Source organism: Canis lupus, chromosome 13 (genome assembly GCF_011100685.1).
Source record: "Canis lupus familiaris isolate Mischka breed German Shepherd chromosome 13, alternate assembly UU_Cfam_GSD_1.0, whole genome shotgun sequence".
NCBI lineage: Eukaryota > Metazoa > Chordata > Mammalia > Carnivora > Canidae > Canis > Canis lupus.
In genome coordinates this window covers 1,886,398-1,907,940 of record NC_049234.1, presented here as the reverse complement: position 1 = coordinate 1,907,940, position 21,543 = coordinate 1,886,398, and the positions used below count along the sequence as shown (strand labels likewise).

Sequence of the window (21,543 nt, the reverse complement as noted above, 5' to 3'; positions counted from 1 at the left end):
TTGAGCACCTGGCCTGGGCCCCATCCTTCCCCTGTTTCCACAGCAACCTCTTTCTCCAGGCCGCCAGCCCTTTCAGCAGATGATTTCCTCCATACCTCACAATAAACTCATCCTGGTGCCTCAGTTCACTCAGTTTTCTGGTCCCTCCCTCCAAATAGCTCTCCCTAACCTATGCCCCTCCCCACCTCTTTTCTGATGTCTTGTGGGCAAGTAGAATTCCACCCCTGGGCCTTGCACTGGGCTCTCCAGACAGGTCCTCACTGACTTTCCCCAGCTTCTCCTTGATTGACTCTGCCCCTACTGCATAGACACGGCTTCCTCCTCTCTGACCTCCTCTGCTTCGTGGTCTCCTGGTCTTTTCACGTATTCCTCTACTCTCTCCCTTCCACTTACAATTGTCATTTCCAATTGCTACCATGCTTCCCTCTCCCCACCATTTTATAGCCTATAAATTTGTCCTTCCGGGGCCTTCCGTCTCTCCCCAGCCCAGTTCTCCTCCTGCCGCTCTGCTTGTTTCCTCTCAGTCTCTGTGGCTGCTCTGCACTGACACACTGGCCTTTCCCAAGGTCAGACCTGGGGCTCTCTTTCCTTCCTTTACACAATCTTTCTCACCTAATCTCATCTTCTCATTCATTCATTCATTCATTCAGTTGTTCATTTACTGATTTGATATTTATTCTTACTATGCTGACAGGCACTCTGCCTCAGGCTAAGGATCAATATACCAGGTATCTGACTCCCAGAAATTCCAACTTGGTAGGAAACAAATTTAGAGAAATAAATGTAGGAGAGCCTCGGTGGCTCAGTCAGTTGGGGGTCTGCCTTCGGCTCAGGTCATGATCCTGGGGTCCTGGGATCGGCCCCCCCATGTTGGGTTCCCTGCTCAGTGGGGAGTCTCCTTCTCCATCTCCCTTTGCCCCTCCCCCTGCTCGGTTCTCTCTCTCTCTCTCTCTCAAGTAAACAGATACAATCTTAAAAAGAAGAGAAAGAGATGCAATTGTTATAAATGTTATATGAACACCGAGAGGGGCTGGTGGTGGGGAGGAGATTTTAGTTGGGGGGGAGGAGAGAGAATCTAGATAGATGAGAAAGAACATGCCGGCTGGGGAAGAGGGAAGCTCAGGAATGCCGGGCAGGGAAGTAGGGATCATGGCATAGCGGTATGGAGCAGTGCTGTGGAGTCAGGCAGGTCTGGATCAGATCCCAGGCCCTTCTCTTGTAACACATGGGAATTAGGTCACCTTACTCCTGGAGGGCTCAGTTTTCACTTCTGTCACATGCAGCCCATCGCCCTGTCTTGTACAGGTACTGTAAGGGTTAGAGAGGAATGAATGCCAAGTGCTTAGCACAATGCCTAGCATATAGTAGGCGATTATTAAATGATAATCATTATTATGGCAAATATATTTATAACTTTAATAGGTGTCTTGTGACCATTATAGTAGATGGGACCTACAAATGAATTCATAGGTGTAACAAAGTATAGTGCGACATTACTCAGCCATAAAGTGGAATGAAGTGCTGACACACACAGGAACGAGCCTTGAAGATCCTATGCTAAGTGGACTGAGCCAGGCACAGCAGGACAAGTATGGTAAGATTCCACTTACATGAGGTGCCGTGAACTGGACACATTCAGAGATGCCAGGTACAGAAGTGGTTACCAGGGGCTAAGGGCTGAGTGGAGGGAGAGTGGGGAATCACTGCCTAAATGTACAGTGTCTGGGATGATGGAACAGAGTGGTGGTGGTTGTACCAGAGAGGGAGTGTTTTCAATTATACACCTAAAATGGTAAAATTAAAGTACAGCAGAAATGAACTGCTAGGTTCATATGCCATTTTCAACAAAAATAAAACACCATCCACCCCTGAGAGTAAGAGAGAGACCAATTGGGACATTTACCTGTTCAGAATTTGTAACTTGGTACTTATATTTGCTAAGTGTTATGTACATTTTAAAAATATGTTTTTTTTTTTTTTTTTTTATGATAGTCACAGTGAGAGAGAGAGAGAGAGAGAGGCAGAGACACAGGCAGAGGGAGAAGCAGGCTCCATGCACCAGGAGCCCGATGTGGGATTCAATCCCGGGTCCCCAGGATCGCGCCCTGGGCCAAAGGCAGGCGCCAAACCACTGCGCCACCCAGGGATCCCAAAAATATGTATATTTTTAAATTAAGTTTTAAAACTTAGAAAAAATGGGATGAATCTAGGGTTGGCATTATGATTTTCCTAAATTCTGGACAGGAGGGCTATCCTCTACGTAGAGAAGTCTAACAATTTTATTTTGTTTTTGACCTTGGATTAGACCCAATGGGGGCTGGCCTTTACCAAATACTCCTCTCTGGTAAATAGCTGGATAGTACGCTTTGGAGACACATACTTGTATTTGAGAATTTATAACTGAATGATGACATATAAAAATGGATTCACAGGTGTCCTCATACAGAGAACAAGAAGTTCAGCATTTGGAAAACTGTTTAAAAACAGACAAGCATGGAACCTTAGAAAAGGGAATCTGTCTTTGGGCCTTGGGAGGAACATGCATGGCTCACTGACCTGTGTCCCCTGATTGTTGATGTCGACGGCGTCGCTCCACTCGGCTGTTACATCCTCCAGAGATTCTGCTCTCAAGAAGAGGCTGGGAAGTAAGTCTTTGGTCTTGCAGTCTGGATAACTGGAAATCTGATGATACAGTTCATGATGAATTGAGCATTCAGAAGGAATTCTTCGGCAATAAACCTCAAACTCTGGAATATCTAAAAACAAACAAACAAAAAAACAAAAAAACACATGTGCAGACTTAGGCCTTGAGGACAAAGACCAAGGGATAGTAAACATAATGCGGCAGGAGAAACTTCTTGAAAAGGGAGGGATGAATGATACTCTTATTTAAACATTCTTCACAGCAATCATGGGTAGCTGCTAGATAAAAACCTCCAGAAAGAATATAGGTTTTATATTATTTAAATTCAATGCTATAAAACATACCTTTGATATTTTCCTTTATAAGGATTGTTACTGGACATCTGTTGTGGAAAATTATTCGAGGACTAGGGTCTTCTGAGAGGGTCAAGTAAATCACTCCAAGGTGTTCTTGGTATGTCAGTGCTACTGCCCTAGAATTGAAATCAAATCAAATGACAGAAGTGGTTTAGAAAAAAAATGAATGCTTGGTACCTGTTTATTTAGATTTGTAGTATTCACAACTCCAGAACACCTTCTCTTTGATCCCTCAGAGGAAATGTTTCCAGAGAAAGGAGACCATCCTCTCATCTACTGCCTGTCATACACTAATTATAGCTTCACTGATTTTTTCACAACATTGTTAACATGTGATTATCAGAAAATATTCAAAGATGTACAAAAATTATTTAAAAGAATAAATAACTTATACCACTTAGAATTATAGCTAACCTTGCACTAACCCTGACTTGACTCTACTTTCCCCTGGCCAAATGTGCCTTAAACCCTTCACACAGAGTGTCTTCTTTCTCAACGATGCTTAGGAAGTTTTGGCATAAGAGGAGCTGACGTGCTTTTAGAAGCACTGCTGGAGAATCTGGGTACTTGTTCTTTTTATATTCTAAAGGTAGGCTCGTAATGACAGCTGTCAATTTTCACAGTATTATCATACTTTACACGATCTTCACTTTGACTACCAAGAGCGAAGCTGTCTTCGTTGGCAGTGGAAAAACTGCTGTGTGGGCATAGGCTGCCCTCTGCAATGGGGAGACAGAAATTTTCCAGTGTATACCACAGACTACCTAACAATATTTCATATCAAAACAGGGAAAAAGGGCAGCCCCGGTGGCACAGCGGTTTAGCGCCGCCTGCAGCCAGGGCGTGATCCTGGAGACCCTGGATCGAGTCCCACATCAGGCTCTCTGTATGATGCCTGCTTCTCCCTCTGTCTGTGTCTCTGCCTCTCTCTGTCTCTATGAATAAATTAAAAAAAAAAAAAAAACAGGGAAAAAAAACCCCTCTCTGAAGTTTAAATTGCATGGACTGACCAAATTAACCGAAGAAATCAGACATTTGCCAAACATCGCCCTCAGTTTACAGTGATAAAAAGGGGTTGATAATGCACTGAAGAATTTATTTGCCATTTATCCTGTTCACTAGTGTGAGTCCTTCCCAAAGACAGTATTTGTCTGAAATGCCAAAAACAAACTGTCCATTGGCATTCAGGGAATCACATTAGTAACACCATCAAATGTGCACCATAGGAGTGAGGCGAGTAGAAGGAGAGGAGGAGATGGGGCTGTAGGAAGTGAATTTACTTGCAGAGTACAGTCCTTGGATACATACCAAAGTTCTTTTCCCAGCCTAATTTTGAAAGATCTGGGGCAAGCCAACCTCAGAGAATTTCTTCTCGCTAGCCAAGAAAGCTGAGGGCCAGGACTAACATATGGTATTTTCAATCTAATATCTAGTTTAGTATTCATAGATAAGATTAAATTATATTAATAAAATCATGTCTTACAATTCTTAGAACTTTAAACAGCATTTCCAAGTGAAATTTTATTTAGGATTCTTTCAGTTTATTTATTTTTTTTGAAAAGATTTTATTTATTTATTCATGAGAGAGACAGAAAGAAAGGCAGAGACACAGGCAGAGTGAGAAGCAGGCTTCCCACAGGGAGCTGGACATGGGACTCGATCCTGGGACTCCAAGATCATGCCCTAAACCGAAGGCAGATGTGCTTAACCGCTGAGCCATCTAGGCTCCAGGTCTTTCAGTTTTAAAAATAAATTTTGTTTTCTCGACATAGGTTCACATCACTTTCCAAAATACTTCCTTAAACTTGCCACGCTTAACTTCTCCAGATAGAACATAAATATAACCACTCTTCTCCAGGATCAGGGATGAAAAGTGTTTATAAAATCAGGGATGTTTCTGAATGTTGTGAAAGAAGAAGGGATGTGTGTAGGGAACAGGGCCTTACTGTCATGGGTAACACGAGTTAGGAAGTTATCTTTTAAAATACAACTGCTAGAAATCTCTGTAGACATCAAAAAGTTAGGAGAGCTGAAGTCTTAAAGTCTATAAATTCATGAGAATAAGGTACCTCTGGTAAGATCGCAGTAGGTTTTCTTTTGTACTTTTTAATGTATGCCATAAATAAGTCATTCCTGACAGCTCCAGAAAGGACGTATTGCATGCAAAACAACCGCAAAATAAAAGTCCAGTATGAACAAACCATTACATGTCTCCGGCTTGATTCTGTGGTTGTTATTTGCATAATTGGTAATTGGTAATTGGAGGAACTTGCGTGCAGGAACAACCACAGAACAGAGTCTTCTGTGACTTGTGTTTATCTAAGTTATCTCTCTTAATGACTTTTAAAGAAGAATTCCATTTTGAAGTAGACGTAAAATATGGGAAAGGAAAAAAGTTTTCCAACTTGACTCCCTCATATTTTAACCCTTGACAGAGGCTAAGGAGTAATCGTGGAAGGCGATCTTTTTACTATGATGTATTGCTGCCATTCTATGGGACAAACACCACCATTTCCCCCCAGTATAAGCTGCATCAGTAGTAGGAAAACAAATCTCACCAGTAGTACACTGGGGCCACCCAGGTACGAGCACATTTGCGCACAATGCCTAGACACTGTTAAAAATAAAAGTCGAACCTGGTTTTACATATGGGGAGCACTGCAGCTACTCTTTTGTCTCTCCTGGCACCTGGATGAAGAGCTGTAGCAACAAGCAAAGAAGGGCATGCACATGTATGTAAAATACCTGGTGCAGAATCCATTTTCCCCACGGTTTCCAAAGGGCACTGCTACACTCTGTCTGGGAAACTCTTGTCTCACTATGGCCGGCAGGCTCCAGCACTGGGAGCTGCCGGCACCTGCGGCAGGAGAGAAGGCCAGCAGGATCTGTTTCTGAAGCAGGGATGTGTCCAGCGGTGACTGACTCATGTCAGGCATCAGGTCCCAGCAAGGAAGGGAGCTGGGCTTCACAGCAGCCTGCTCTCCCCCCGGGCAAATGCTGAAAGTTGCACTGTCTGGAATGTGAAAATACTAAAAAAAGAAAAGACAAGGCTAAGAGAGCACAGTGACTACACCGATGGAGAGAAATTAAGCTTCTTAAAGTAGAGTTTCTAAGAAACCATAACCACGTATCCTCAGGAGGTAGCCAGGTGGGGGATGTGGGCATGTTAGGATCCCATTCCCATGAGAAAGCCCTAAGGAGACAATTAGAAGCCATGGGAGCGGGGTCTGCTTTTCTAGGCATAATGAAACACGGTAAGGCTGGGGTGATTTAGAAGGTGATGCAAAGTTCTTAATGTCTCCCATGTTCTGCAAAAATCCAGATGTCGTAAGGGGAGACAGGCCACATGCTGGAGAAGGGGTCCTCTTGGGCAGGGATGGAAGAACTGAAAGGGTGGGCCCTGAGGGGCCTTGGGTAGGAGAGAGCTGAATGAGATGCAGAACAGCGGACTGGGAGCTCAGAAGACAATTTTTGTTTAAGGTTTATCCTGAGGAGGGAGGAAGCTCTGATCCCAACCCTCACTTGAAATTCCACAGGGTTTCTGGCATAGTAGAGTCTCAGGATTTCAGACTTCAAAAGGACCATCAGAGATACTTTATTTAAAACTCCTGAAGAAGCTGCTTTCCAGAGAGGTGGTGATTTGTCCAGCATCACAGAGACGGTGAATGGCAGAGCCCAGCCGGGGCCAGGCTTCCTGCTTCCTATCTGCTGGTTTCCCCACTGTCCCACATGGTCTCCCTGAGGGGCTAGGGATTATCATGTCTTTAAAAAAAATTCCCACACCTGCCTGAAGCAGGTACGGGTGAAAAAGGGGACACTCTTCAGCTGTCTGGAAGAAAGTGGGCCTTCCCCTTGCCTCCAGGAAGCTGAGGCGAACCAGGAGTTTGCTGCAACACTGCTGTTGTGATTGCTGCTGGCTACTACTGTTTCCTGCGTGCCTCGCTTTTTTACTCATAATACCTCATTTAATTGCCACCAAAGACCTGCAAGGAATGTGACGTTACACCTGTTTTCAGATGAGGAAATGTCAGTGTGGGAAGCCCTGACCCGGTATCTCAGAAAGCCCTAGGGTGGGGAGGAACAGGAGAATTATCTGCACACATGCTGACTGTCTTTCCAGATCCTCACCTAGAATGAGAACATCCTCGCCCAGCTGAGTACTTCTGGTCACATAGTTATTCTACCAATGCTTCAATGAACCAAGATGAAATTCTATTATGCTGACATTTCTGAAATACTATAATGCACTCTAAGCTCAGAAGAGTAAGACTTTCATCCTATTTTACTGCTCTAATGTAATTTTTAGGAGCTGAAACGGATAAAAATAAATGCAGAGGTAAAGAAAGAAAATACATTCCTCTATGATAGTTTCAACAGCATAAAACAACAGCAGACCACTTAGTATATTATGTGTTTAAGTCCTTTTATTTTTATTTATTTTTTTGTTTTGTTTTTTTTTTTTGTTTAAGTCCTTTTAAAAGGTCTCCTTACTCTTTCAAAATACAAGTGTTCATTTTAATTGTATGAAGAAGTGAATAAAAAATCCTTCTTGTATTTACTTTCTGCCAGTGAAATGTTCATATAAATAAGCTGGTACATTTTCACATTTACTCTCTTCATGGGCAGAGAACTCCCAAGTGCTCCCAAGTCTGTGGCTTTGTTGGGGTTGAGCCTTCTGCCCGCATGGCTCCTGTTGGCTCTGCAGCCTGGGAGGCAGATGTTTTTTTCCATGAGACCCAGGAGCCGGTCCTCAGGCCCACTTCCCTGCTGGTGGAGCTCCGGGTTGGTGAGCGAGCATGCTAGAAATGTGTGCTGCAGCCTCTGAGCAGGTGGGGTGCAGGCGGCAGTGACCCTGGCACTGTGTCAGGACTTGCTGCCTTGTTGGATTTCTGCTCATTAACTACCTTGGAAGTGCTGACCTGACATCCATGGTTTTAGTTCAATAAAAAATAAATTGCTCTTTACCTAGATTCAGTGTTAAGTTTATTATTCTTTTCTAGGCTAAAAAATTAATCTTAATTATCGCTAATTTATCAAAACATCAGACAAATCAATCATGTTATGAACTGCTTACCTCTTTTCCAGAGTGGGGTTTGGAGACAGATAACTGTGGTTTATAGAATATTTGATATGGCATATTATTGATTATTATAGTCTTGTCTTCAATCTGAATAATTTGTATACCCTGCTGTACCATGGAGGAAATGCAGAATTGACATAACTGCAAGACAATTGAGGAAAGAATTTTTAAAATATCATAAGGCCAAAAAAATGTTATAAGGCATATAACACTTTCTTATTTTTATTATTTTTAAAGGTTTTATTTATTTATTCATGAGAGACACACAGAGAGAGGCAGAGACACAGGCAGAGGGAGAAGCAGGCTCCCTGAGGGGAACCTGATGTGGGACTCGATCTCAGGACTCTGGGATCATGCCCTGAGCCGAAGGCAGATGCTTAACCATTGAGCCACCCAGGCATCCCAACAATTCCTTATTTTTAAAAGCTCATTTCATCTGTTGGTTTGTCCAGGATAGTACCAATTTTAACTTGTGTTCCAGAGTATTTACTGGAGGCCCCTCTCAGCCTCAAAAATGTCCCAGCCCCTAAAAGGGGCTACTATTTACAACAGGGTATTCTAGAAAACCAGTTATTTCTGGTGCTATGGCATAGTGAGAGAGACTTGTTTTCAAATTATTTAACCCATTCTCTCACAAAATATTTAATTATAAACTCTTCTATGTAAACAGATGCCGTTCATCTTTTCAACATAAAAAATTCAGTTAGGCATTCCTCCTCATCTTCCTCATGCTCATCACGGCAGCAACCTTGCCTAAGGTCTAGTAGGGACCACCAGGTGTTTTGAGAACTTTACCAGTGATGATGATAAAAAACAATGGTTGGCCCTCAGAAATTGGTTTCTTGTGCTCTGCTTGTCATAAGTATTTATGCATGTTAAGTCACAGAATCCTCACATAACCCACACGAAGCAGCTATTATTATCCCCATTTTATAGAAGAGGGAAATGAGGCTCAAACCAGTGAAGTTACTTGCCCACGGTCATAAGGACAGATGGGCTAGCTGGGATTAGAAACCATGCAGTCTGACTCTACAGTACTGCTCTTAACCTCCACAAGGTTCCCTTACCAAGCTTTATGAGGGTCAAGTGCTCAGAGGAGAATTAGTTGTCTAAAGATACCCACTTAGTAAGTGGGAATGTCAGGACAGCAGTTCTCCAAGTATGGCCTGGGACTCGTGTGTGTATGTGTGTGTGTGTGTGTGTGTGTGTGTGTGTGTGTGTGTATGCGCACATGCATGGGGTTTGAGATCCTTTCAGGGGGTCCAAGGGTCAAAACTATTTTTATAATAATACGAAGATGCTATTGTCTTTTCCATTCTAATTGTCTCATGAATGTACAGTGGAGTTTTCCAGAGGTTATATGACCTATGATGTCACAACTGTCATGGCTAACATAATGTATGTGTGTTCTTGCATTCTAAAGTCTTTGTATTAATTTCTTGTTCGATGGATGTCAGTAGTTATAACCCACATACACAAAAGGATTTTGGAGGCCTATAAGGATTTTTAAGAGAGTAAGGGGGTCTTGCGATTAAAAAGAATCACTAGCAAAGAATAATGAGATATAAATATATATTATTATGTAATAAATAGTAAATATACTATTTCCAACAGTCCATTCATTCACATTCATTCAGCACTTGTTGTGGCCACTTTGTGAGGTGCTGGAGGTATTGGACTGTATATCATGACATTTTTTCCAGGTTTTGATGGTCGTTCTCAACTTACAACTATTCAGCTTTGGGTGATTCACGCTTACAGCTCTTTGCCATTTACACCCATGTTACAGTATTTTGGCTGGCAGCACATAAACATGTGTTGCCCAGACAACTCTGAGGAAATGGATAACAGCCCTGAATACTGAAGAGAAACCAACGTCTTTGTATCAGAGAAATTTTATTTTAAAAAGTCACCAATAACACTAACTTTTTGCAATAGGCTCTTCAAAATACCTGTCAAAATCTAACTTCTCCCCAGAGAAAGGTCATTCTGAATCATGCTACTCTGATGAGGTAGCCTATCTTCTGATTTGGGGGTGTGTGTGCTAAAATTGCGAAGATATTATTCAGTACAGCATGAGACCGCAACATGGTATGCTATGATGTTGTGCTGCCATCCATTGAGGATAATGTGATTTGTTACTATATCATTCAACTTAATTGGTTTTCATAGACTTTAGAAAAGATTGATGCTGAAAATGACACACCGTTTGTATTTAGTTAAATAACTGATGAAATAGGTTTTCTGTATTCATATCATCACGAGTATCAGTTCTCTGTTTAGGAATAGAAGTCCCTCATAACATTAGGTTCTATGGGAAGATCAGAATCGATTCTGCTCAGGATGCCCTTTCCAGAAACTTAACATTTGCTATGGGAGGTTTGTCCTTTCACTCGGTGCTCAGAATGTTAGCAACTCTACTTCTTGCTCTAAGAAAAGGAGGCCAAGTATAATTTGTGGATATTTCGGAATAAGTTCATTTTTCCCCCACATACGATCAATCAAGTGACTTCTGAGTGTTCTGAAATAGAGCAGTTATTGGATAAATTATGTGACATGGCTTTTATCACTGGTAAAGGAAAAAAATAAAAAACAAACCCTGTGAAACTGAGAGGTCTAAGAAATCGCATGTCTCACTGTTATACATTGTCTAGAGCATGTAATACTAAAAAGGGACTAGAAAGAAAAGGGTAGACTCATCTTAAACAGCTTGAGGGGATGGCATGCTATTTCCCCGGAGCCACACAGACTTTGATCCTACCTTCTGATGTCCTGGGAAAGCACCAAGCCTTATTTCAGCATCAACAAACCCTTCTTCATCCAATGACACAACTTCACCATTACCTCCATCTTTCCACTTTGGAGATGTCAGATTATGGACCAGTTTAATTGCTACTGACTTGTGCACAGTGTTTGTATTTGCCCAGTATATTCCAATTTGAAAAGCCTCCTGGAAAAACAATGCCTCAATTATAAAGTATTTATCTTAACTTGGATTTTTTTTACCTCAATTCACAGGAATTTTTTATATTATATAATAGGTCTACTTAGGCAACCAAATCCCGTTATGAGTTTTGTTTTTGTTTTTGTAATGGCAACATACATTTTCTTTTAGTTCTCAATGTTTTCTTTGATTCACAATGGGATTCATATTTATGGAAGGGGGGAAAACCCCTTCACACAAAGACTTAAAAATGGAGGGTTTCATTTCATTTGAGTAAAGAATAATATGCAACCTTAGGTACATGTAGGTTAACATTCCAATTCCATAAGGTAATATCATCTGATTATTTAAAAGAAAAAAAAACACACAGGAAAAATGCAATTGAATAAAGATGTTCATGAACTACAGCTCAAAAAAGAAGACTCTCCAATTGTTCCCCACCAGGAAAACATTTTGTTTAGTAATTCCTTGTATTCTGTTTTCTTAAAGATATATGTGCTTTCTTGAAATGGGTTAGCCTTATCAAGAAAGTTCTCTTGTGATGGAATATAGTCTGGCTGTGAAATTCTGTTTTACATTAGGGTTCCACCCCCTCCCCACCCTGTGTTAGTAATGACTCCACATTGTTATTATCAACAACTGGGTGGACATCCATGATTATGGATATCCAGGTCCACTTATAAGGGAAAAGGGGCTCTGACAAAAACAGTTGCTCAGAAATCTTCAATTCTCTTCCATCTTGTAGATCTCTGAGAATTTTTGTAAGAACTGCAAGTTTATCTAGGCAGTGGGGTTAGCACAGAATATGGCTCTATATCCTTAACATACTCTGAGGAGGCCAACCCTAATGCTTGTCAAATATCCTGTACACAATGAAAATGAAAATGTAACTAGTACAAGTTATCAAATTTAATGATAATTCAAGCGTGAATACTGCTGATGGGGGAAAAAAAAGGCATCTGAAATGTCTTTGAATATCAAAGAACATTCCATACCCTTTACATATGCATCTAAGAAGACAGTTTTCTACAACTGATTCTGTTAAGAATATAAATGCAAGCTCAGAATAAAAGCTAGCTGTTGAAAGAAAAGAATTCATATTAGCTAAAAAAAAGTTACAGTACCTGAAAATTAGGAGGGATAATAATTTTGCCAGCAGGAACCTGTAGAACAATCTTCTCTCCTTCAAACAGCCAGAGGTCCCACTTGGATTGATTGATAAGCAGGGCCCAGGGTAGAAGCTCTATCAACAAGGTTTTAACATATGGCTTCCAGACTGACAGCTTCACTCGCATTGGGCTATCCCACTGACTCAGCTGTTCATTCCTGTTCCAAATACCACATCCAAGAGACTCAATGAAATATGATGACTTCAGTATTCATGAAATATGTTTAAGGATTCCAGACACACAATGCTCTTGTATGACACCTCTTCACACTAGAATCATCCAATGCTGAATTTGCATTCACAAGAAACTTTTCATGCAATTATGTTCTAAATTATGAGTAAAGCAGTCCATAAAATATATCTACCCAGATGATAAAAGGTCAGGATCTGATAGATGCATGCAAATATCTTCTTTTTAAGAACACCATTTGGGGTGCCTGGGTGGCTCAGTCAGGTGGCTGGCTCTTAATTTCAGCTCAGGTCATGATCTCAGGGTTCTAGAATCGAGCCCTGTGTCAGACACTACAGTCAGTGGGGAGTCTGCCTGAGATTCTCCCTCACCCTCTTCCTTTGCTTCTCCCCTCGCCCTCTGTCACTTTTTGTCTCTAAAATAAGTCAATCAATCTTTAAAAACACCTCTTATGGTATCTAACATTTTGGTGAATGGTCATTTATTTATTAATATTGAGAAATGTTTGTAGAAAAGGACTGCTAGAGAGCATTACCTGTCAGAATCCTTTTTATTATAGGGCCACATGGGTTGAAGGGACTTTTCTGGCCCATAGAATTCATCAAGGATCTGATTAACTGTGCCTCCAGGGTGTATCTTAGTGGCTATTTGCTTAATGAGGGATGTTGAGATGGGAACAGCACAGTGGGAAGGATCATCTTCTTCTCTAAGAAATGGAAAAGAAAAAAACAGGAGTAAAATATCAGGTTTCTAAAGTGGTCTATAATTTATTTAAAAAAATCAAACTATAGATGTATTATATAGACCAATACCTTTTGGGACATTGGGCTAATTTTTGTTGATTTAGGGACCGGTGACACTGTTTTTGGATGACCTGGGCCCTGCCCCTTCTCCCTGTCCCCGTCCCCCACATGCTTGGGTAAGAGTTCTATTCATCTCTTTTTCCATGAGAGAAATTATGTGTCAATTAAATTTTCCAATCCCTCTTGCTTTTAAATCTAAGTTTAATTACAGAAGCTTAATTTTATTCAAAACTATTGAAGAGGATAATAAAACACTAGGCAGGGCAATTTAAAATAACATTCTCATAAGACATCATACAAAAAAATATCCTCAACGGTACAAGGTTGCTTTTCTACTAAATCTCTGTTAAGAAAATGTGAGGACTTTTCCAGTACCTTGCTTGAAATGTTAGGTGATGCACAAGGTCAGGTTCTATGTTTTGCAGTGGTTTTTCTCGTCCTTTTCCTGGAATAATTTGTGTTTCACTCAATCCCAGACTCCTTTTCTCCAAGTGTATGATAATGGGGTCTGGAAGATGACTCCTCATGATAAAAAGAGGGCTGAACACAATCTATAAAAATAAAAGGACAGAATCACTTTCATATTTGCTTTGTTGCAGTATTCCAGCTGTTTGATGCTGAAACAAACTTGTAATAAATCTCTTCCCTGGGTCACTCTGACCTTAATTTATTTCAGAACAGGAAAGGTCAGAGTCATATACCATATTTTAGAATTGGGAAGCACTCACCATTCGTTGTTGCACTTGAGAGTTGGGTTCTAATGTCAAAACTGTGCACCAGACATAAAAGATGGAGCTGTTTGAAGATGGTACCTGCACATGAGGTAGAAAAGGCTTCTATGAAACACTACACAGTTTCCTAACTAATTCAGAACAAGGAACAGATATAATGTCAGTTTGGAGGATTAAAAACATTTAAAGTTATAGAAAAAAAGCCATTAAAAACAGAGAATAAGCAAAACCAGGCTTCATTATGGCATATAGTGAATGTACAGTGAGTCAATGAGGCCAATGTTTTCTTAAAGACAAAGGGGTTTGTGTGAGGAGAGGTTGATAGAGACCAGGTGGGAGAATGGTGGGGAGGATCTGTCTGTCGTGGGAAGGAAAATGATGGTGGCAGAGCATGAGAAGAGATGAAAAAGGAACAGACCATTGCAAAAATTCTCAAGAGGTAAGGACACCACTCTCTATCATGTCCCCTTGCACCTCCACCCCAAGCCCTGGCACATAAGGATCTTTCTCAAGATAGAACCTGCCTCCACCTGAGAGGGGTAGCATCTTGACTCTAAAAACTACTGGGACTGATACAACAGCCGTATTGTCGTGGGATGGGAGGAAACCACTCGAGAAGAAATATTAAAAGTCTTTTTATCTTATTTCAGATGTCCCCTTTTGTACAGGTCATTTTTTAAATATAGCACCATACTGAATAATGGGCATAATGAGAAATTTTTAATTTTAAAGCTGCTCAATTCCCAAATCTACTACTTCTCATACCTGAATGACAATGCTGTACTCGGGGGACTTAGATTCCAAGCACACGTCTCTTGACCAATCTTCATTTCCTTTGGCTTTCACACATAACTCCGTCAGTTCACTGTTTTCTAGTATGTATGAAGGCAATTTCTGTTTGGCTGTGAGGCAGTCAAAATGTTCTCGAATCACAGCTTGTCCATCTTGACTGATGTAATGCTGAACGACTTTGAGTTCTATGCTTTGAGACAAGTAACTACAAATGATCTGTCTTCCACAGATGATAATCTAAAAGATGATAAATAGATAAAGTTTCATCAATTCAGGTTTCATGAACTCAAAGGACAGGCACATGGTAGGGTCCAGCCAGCTGGAAATACTGGTTGTGTGCCTGAGGGGGAGGTGGGCTGGAGATTAAAGACCAATGGAATGAAAGCCTTGTAAATGTGCACAGAATGAAAATAGTTGACCAGGAAAAGAAGTGGAGGCTTCAACCAGCAACTGACCAACAGTTTAGGGGCAGATTTAGGGGCACAGAAGCTGTGGAATGGGCAGAGAAGAAGAGGCAAAGGAGTATGGAGGTAAACCAGGGGAAGCTGAAGCCCCAAGAGAACAGACCCACCAGAAGGTGGCAGTCAGTGATGTCACAGGATGTGGCAAAAAGGATAGGGATTGAGAACAAGACTTCAGCTCTGGTGGTTGACAGGCCAATTGTGATTTATCCATTTCCAAGGCTGGTTTCTAGGAGTTTCTCACAGTCTTATGCAATAAGAGATCACTTTATAAACTGATAATACAGACAACTTTTAAGTCGGATACCTAATTATAGTTTATTTCATTCTGGTTTTCCCAAGAGAGTAGAAGCCCCTGTCTTTGTAAAACACACAGAATGATCTACTAAACCCATGGGTCACCCAATTTTTCATCCAGCTAAGAGTACAGTTCACAGTAGGCATTAAGAAATGTCTCTTAAATTGGTTGAAATTGAAAAGATAATGCACAATTTATTCCTATGCAGTGTATTTTTCTGTAATACAAATATTCACCATGACTGGAAAACAGAGGACTTTCACAGAGAGTGGGTTTTCTTATTTGTAATATTTTCCCCCAGATTATAAAAATAGTAATCACATACACACCTTGATATATATGTATTTTACTTACAGGTCTAAGCATGTGATGGTTAATTTTATGTGTCGACTTGAAAGGGCCACAGGCTGTACAGATCCTATGGTCAAGCATTTTTCTGGGTGTGTCTGTGAAGGTGCCTCTAGATGAAGCTAACATCTGAATTGGTAAACTGAGTAAAGCAGAGTGCCCTTCCTAATGTGAGTGGGCCTCATCCTGTCAGCTGAAGACTTGACAAGAACAATGAGCCTATTCAAGAAGGTTTCTTCCTCCCTGACTGAACTGAGATTTTGGTCTTTCCTGGCCTTTGGACATAGACTAAAAAACATCAGCTCCTCTTGGGTCTTTAGACTGCTAGCTTTCAGGCTGGAACCCACAGTAGCTTTTCTGGATTTCAGCTTCCACAATCATGTGAGGCAATTTAAAATAAATCTCTCCCTCTTTTTCTCTGCATACATATGTATGTACATGTACATGTAGGAGTATACACATACACATCCCAATACAAAGCACTTTTACAAATTAACTTTCATCCTCACAGCAACCATATAAAATAGGTGCTATTATGACTTGTCAACTTAACAAGGAAAAAACAGAGGCATGGAGATGTTTGATAACTTGCCTGATGTTACCCAGACTCTCTGGGCCAGAGTCTGTGTTGATAATCACTCTGAAGGTCTGTTTTTCATGAAATTATTATCTACTAATTAAGAAAATCTAGAAACTATAAAAAATAGAATAAAGACTGCCCATCATAATGTAAATGTAGTGGCAGATGCCACCGGTTCCATTCCAAAGAGGTGATTCCTCTTCCTCCTCAGTTATTAATAGGGAGATTTGTTTTAGGTCTCAAAAAGCAGCAAAGTATTCAGGAAAGGTGGCCATCTCTATGGCCTCCAGAGTCTGTGTCATAATTGGTACAAACCAATCCTTGTAATTCCATTCTCATTTTGCCAATGATCACTTTAGGGGTGAACATGGGGGTGCTTGCTCTTTGATATGAAAAGACTGCTAAACGGCTCTGAGAAAGATTTTACTTCTTGATAAGGGAGACAATTTGAGAAAAGAAAGTCCTGCTTCTTGTCTGTCATGGAAGATGTTATGAGAGAATATATATATATATATATATATATATATATATATATATATATATAATAAATGTTATATAGTAACAATAAGAGTATCTGCCTCATTGACTTACTATGAAGATTAAAAAGCTTATTTTTTTACTTCAACCTGAAAACACCCATTAGGTGTTTTCCATTTATTCCATTAGGATAAGTTTTCCTATGTGATATTAAGAGTACTTTGTAAATATTATTGTAAGTAACCTATTATTTAAACAAATAAATATGATTATTTATGAACTATTTATCCCAAACAAACCCGCTAGATTGATAGACCAAAAATTGTTATTGTTGTTTCAACCCTTTAGTTGAACAGTGAAGTTTAGCACTTTTTTTTTTAAAAAAAGATTTTATTTATTTATTCATGATAGTCACACAGAGAGAGACAGAGAGGCAGAGACACAGGCAGAGGGAGAAGCAGGCTCCATGCACCGGGAGCCCGACGTGGGATTCGATCCCGGGTCTCCAGGATCACGCCCCGGGCCAAAGGCAGGCGCCAAACCGCTGTGCCACCCAGGGATCCCACTTTTTTATTATTTTCCAACTATCTATTCCTTTGAATTTTCTTTAGAGAAGCACATCTGTAAAAACCAAGCTGTGGTTAACTGCTACCTTACTCCTAGGCACTCTGACCATTATAATCTTTTAAAACAATGTTTTCTCAATAACAAACACAGAAGACAACTGAACCATGAGTCCTAAGTTAGCAGGCAAGCTCTTCTTTAGCCTATGTTGGAGGTTACTAGGCCTCTTAAGAGGCCTTAGCATCGCCTAACTTTAAATGAACATGGGAAAGCTCTGAGGCAGTATTTAATTCTGTTCTTCCTCTTGATGTTCCCAGGCCTGGCAATGTGTGCACACTACTTTTGCTTCAGAACCTTTGGGCCCCATGAGATTTAGGAGAGAATTTTGCTGTCTCTCAGAGAAACCACAGAATCTCTGCAACCATCTGGGACTCACTTTGTCTAAAGACAAGGATTCTCTTGGTGGGTTTTTATAGTTTCATTTTCAACTATAAAGCCTGTTAAATAGGCTTTCAAATTTGATAAAAAAGAAAACCCTTAAAAGTGGCCAGGGAGGGAAGGCTACTTAGATGAAGGAAAATCCAAAATGGCTCCTCCTCGGAATGGTGCTCCCACGCAGGGTTCAGTGAGAGCCATGTCTGCTTTTCTTCAAAGTGGCAACACCTACAATGCTTTTATTTTGGAAATTACGGTTAGAACTTCAAGGTTAATTTATCAGTTGAAGACAGCTACTTAATTTTTTTTAATGTAGGGTTTCTCTTTAATACACATTTCCAGGTTTCACACTAATTCTCCTCTTTCCCCAAAGCCACAAAGATGTGTATTGAAGATTTCCACATATGATTTTACTTAGCAGGTTTCAGAACTCTTATTAGATCAGTGCCAAGAAGAATAGTGATATTAAAGAATAGCTCCAGAGCACCAGATGCACTGGAAAATGATATCTTAGCCCTGATTAAAAGTGTATGTATAAAGATACAGATATATATACATACATACATATGTACATTTAAGTTTTTAGAGTGGTAGAGCTTTCCTCAATGAGGGGATGGGAGATGTGGAAGTCAATGTGTGCACATGGGTAGCTGTGTAATGTACAAAGTTCTTGAAAAATTTTGTATGAAAATTCAGTGAGAAATTTTCACTGAATTGGGGAAACAACAGGGGTAGAGCAAAGGCAGGGCACCAGATAACCAAACCTCACTGTGCAGGAGCATATTAACCAGTTCTCCGTTACCCCAGGGTGTGTTAATGCAGTTAAGGTACCATAAGGGGGCTGCACACACTCACCTCCCCAAATGGGCCTTGGAAATTAGGCAGCTGTGGTTTATTGCAAATTTCCCAGCCCAGGTGGGGTAGAAGAAAAGGAGCCAAGATGTGAGAGAGGCAGGAATCCATGAAGCTCTTCTGAAACCGTGATTCCTATCTTCCATCCCAAACTGACTAATTGAGGAAATCCTGTGTCTCTGATGCACTTTAACTGGAGCTAATCTGAATTTGAGTTAATCTACCCTGACAATAAAAAAATTAAATCCAACTGAAAGACGAGAAAGGTTTTTCACAACTTTGATATATGCAGCAGTTGTTTTGAAGCTGGTGGTCTGCTGAACCTTTCAGTATTACCTGGGTTCAGTACAAACCATTTTCCATTTGCTTCCTTCTAGGTTAACATGAATTACCGTTTCTGTGTTCCACTTTTCACTATTCTGCTAAGTTTTTAAAATGGCTCTAATTTAGAGCCCAATCTCATTTGGCTATGACAATAAATGCTAAAACTCAAAGTATAAATATTGTGTGTATGTGTGTATGTGTCTTCCATGGCAATAGGAATGGAAAATGGATTTTGCTAGTTCTTGTGGGAGATGCCACTTCTTTCAAAAAAAGTAAATGCAATGGGAGGGTGGCTTATGTTTCCATTATTGCTTTCTGAAAAGTCCTTTCTTGTTTGGCTGCATTCTACTTTTTTTTATAAGAACATTTATTATAATAGGATACAAGCAGAGACAAGTGTGAAAGGGAGTTCCCTATAGAAAAGAACTTTTCAACATTCAATGGTACAAATAACATTTGGAAATCCTGAAATGCAATTTGGTACCAGAGGCCTTAATATCTGTGTGTGTATTGTATATGTATGTGTATATATATGAATTTTAGATTTTATTTATTTATTCATGAGAGAGAGAGAGAGAGAGAGAGTCAGAGACATAGGCAGAGGGAGAAGCAGGCAATTCAGAAAGTCAGTAGATGATTCGGACAAAAATATATATTTAGTTATTTAAAGGATTAATGTAGCCGTAACAGGAATCTGGTGACACAAAACCATGAATTTTGGTAAAATAATTAACTACATCTTTTTAGTTTCAGGAGATATATCAAGCACCATAAAAAGATTCACATCTTTGCTCAGCTAATTGAATTTGTTTTTAAGATTTTATTTTTATTTATTCATGAGAGACACAGAGAGACACAGGCAGAGGGAGAAGCAGGATCCATGCAGGGAGCCTGATATGGGACTCGATCCCGGGTCTCCAGGATCACACCCTGGGCTGGAGGCAGCGCTAAACCGCTGTGCCACCAGGGCTGCCCAGGTAATTGAATTTTACAGCAAATTACTTTAGGACATATATAGACATTTGGATATACATATGTATTCACAAAGATATTTACTTAAAGATGTATTATGGCAACAAATTGGAAATTACCTAAAAGTGCAGCAAGAAGGGGATGTCTAAATGTGTTTCAGAATACCATATGGCAAATTATTATGCAACTATTAAAAAAGATAGTTCAGGAATTGTAGATAACATGAGAAGGTAATCATCATATAATGTTAAATGAAAAAAAGAAGTTGAAAAACTAATTATAACCAGATTTCACGTTGTTTAAAAAATATCTACACAGAAAAAAAGAGTAGAAAAAATATACCAAAGTAGTAACAGTATTTATCTTTGGGTGGGAGAAATAGGGTGATTTTCTTTTCTACTTTAGACTTTCCTCTGTTCTCAGAAATATTTTAGAATAGTTTTTTTTTTTATTTTTTTTTAAGTTTTTATTTATTTATGATAGTCACAGAGAGAGAGAGAGAGAGAGACAGAGACACAGGCAGAGGGAGAAGCAGGCTCCATGCACCGGGAGCCTGATGTGGGATTCGATCCCGGGTCTCCAGGATCGTGCCCTGGGCCAAAGGCAGGCGCCAAACCGCTGCGCCACCCAGGGATCCCTATTTTAGAATAGTTAACATAAAAATAACAGTGAACTAATATTTACTGGGTGGTTTCTTTTGTAAAAGGAATATGAGGCACAGAAAGGTTAACAAATTTGCCGAAGATATTATTAGGTAATAAATCTTAGACCTGGGAAATCTCTTATAGTCAAGGGGAAAAAAAGGTTAGTAACATTCTGTGAGAATTTTTTTTTTCAAAGACTCTATTTATTCATGACAGACAGAGAGAGAGAGAGAGAGGCAGAGATACAGGCAGAGGGAGAAGCAGGCCCCATGCAGGGAGCCGGATGTGGGACTCCATCCCAGGTCTCCAGGATCACACCCTGGGCCGAAGGTGGCGCTAAACCACTAGGCCATCTGGGCTGCCCTCTGTGAGAATTTTTATTTTTATTTTTATTTATTTATTTTTTCTTATACATTTATTTATTTATTTTTTTTATAAATTTATTTTTTATTGGTGTTCAATTTGCCAACATATAGCATAACACCCAGTGCTCATCCCGTCAAGTGCCCACCTCAGTGCCCGTCACCCAGTCACCCCCACCCTCTGCCCACCTCCCCTTCCACCACCCCTAGTTCGTTTCCCAGAGTTAGGAGTCTTTCATGTTCTGTCTCCCTTTCTGATATTTCCCACTCATTTTTTCTCCTTTCCCCTTTATTCCCTTTCACTATTTTTTATATTCCCCAAATGAATGAGACCATATAATGTTTGTCCTTCTCCGATTGACTTATTTCACTCAGCATAATACCTCTGTGAGAATTTTTAATCAAGACATGAAAAGTGGCCAACTTTTCTGATGTATGGTATACTGTTGCAATGTGTAATATCTGCTTAGGAGCAAGGTATATACTGATGTATCCCTGAAATTCAATATTATTCCTTG

General features: G+C 40.2%; 1 protein-coding gene across 8 annotated transcripts in view; it reads right to left on the bottom strand.

Moving 5' to 3' along the window:
- VPS13B (vacuolar protein sorting 13 homolog B) overlaps positions 1–21,543 on the bottom strand; it is a 734,128-nt gene that overhangs the window by 36,993 nt on the left and 675,592 nt on the right. For 7 of the 8 annotated variants that reach the window (XM_038555164.1, XM_038555165.1, XM_038555167.1 and 4 more), the window contains 10 exons: positions 14,682–14,945; positions 13,914–13,997; positions 13,561–13,736; positions 12,918–13,088; positions 12,149–12,350; positions 10,842–11,030; positions 8,075–8,221; positions 5,746–6,029; positions 2,989–3,116; positions 2,557–2,756 (listed from right to left, as the gene is read on the bottom strand). In XM_038555164.1, coding sequence (XP_038411092.1) covers positions 2,557–2,756; positions 2,989–3,116; positions 5,746–6,029; positions 8,075–8,221; positions 10,842–11,030; positions 12,149–12,350; positions 12,918–13,088; positions 13,561–13,736; positions 13,914–13,997; positions 14,682–14,945 — 1,845 coding nt within the window. Of the gene's footprint in view, positions 1–2,556; positions 2,757–2,988; positions 3,117–5,745; positions 6,030–7,444; positions 7,707–8,074; positions 8,222–10,841; positions 11,031–12,148; positions 12,351–12,917; positions 13,089–13,560; positions 13,737–13,913; positions 13,998–14,681; positions 14,946–21,543 lie in introns of those variants that run through there. The other variant, XM_038555170.1, reaches the window with a different exon arrangement.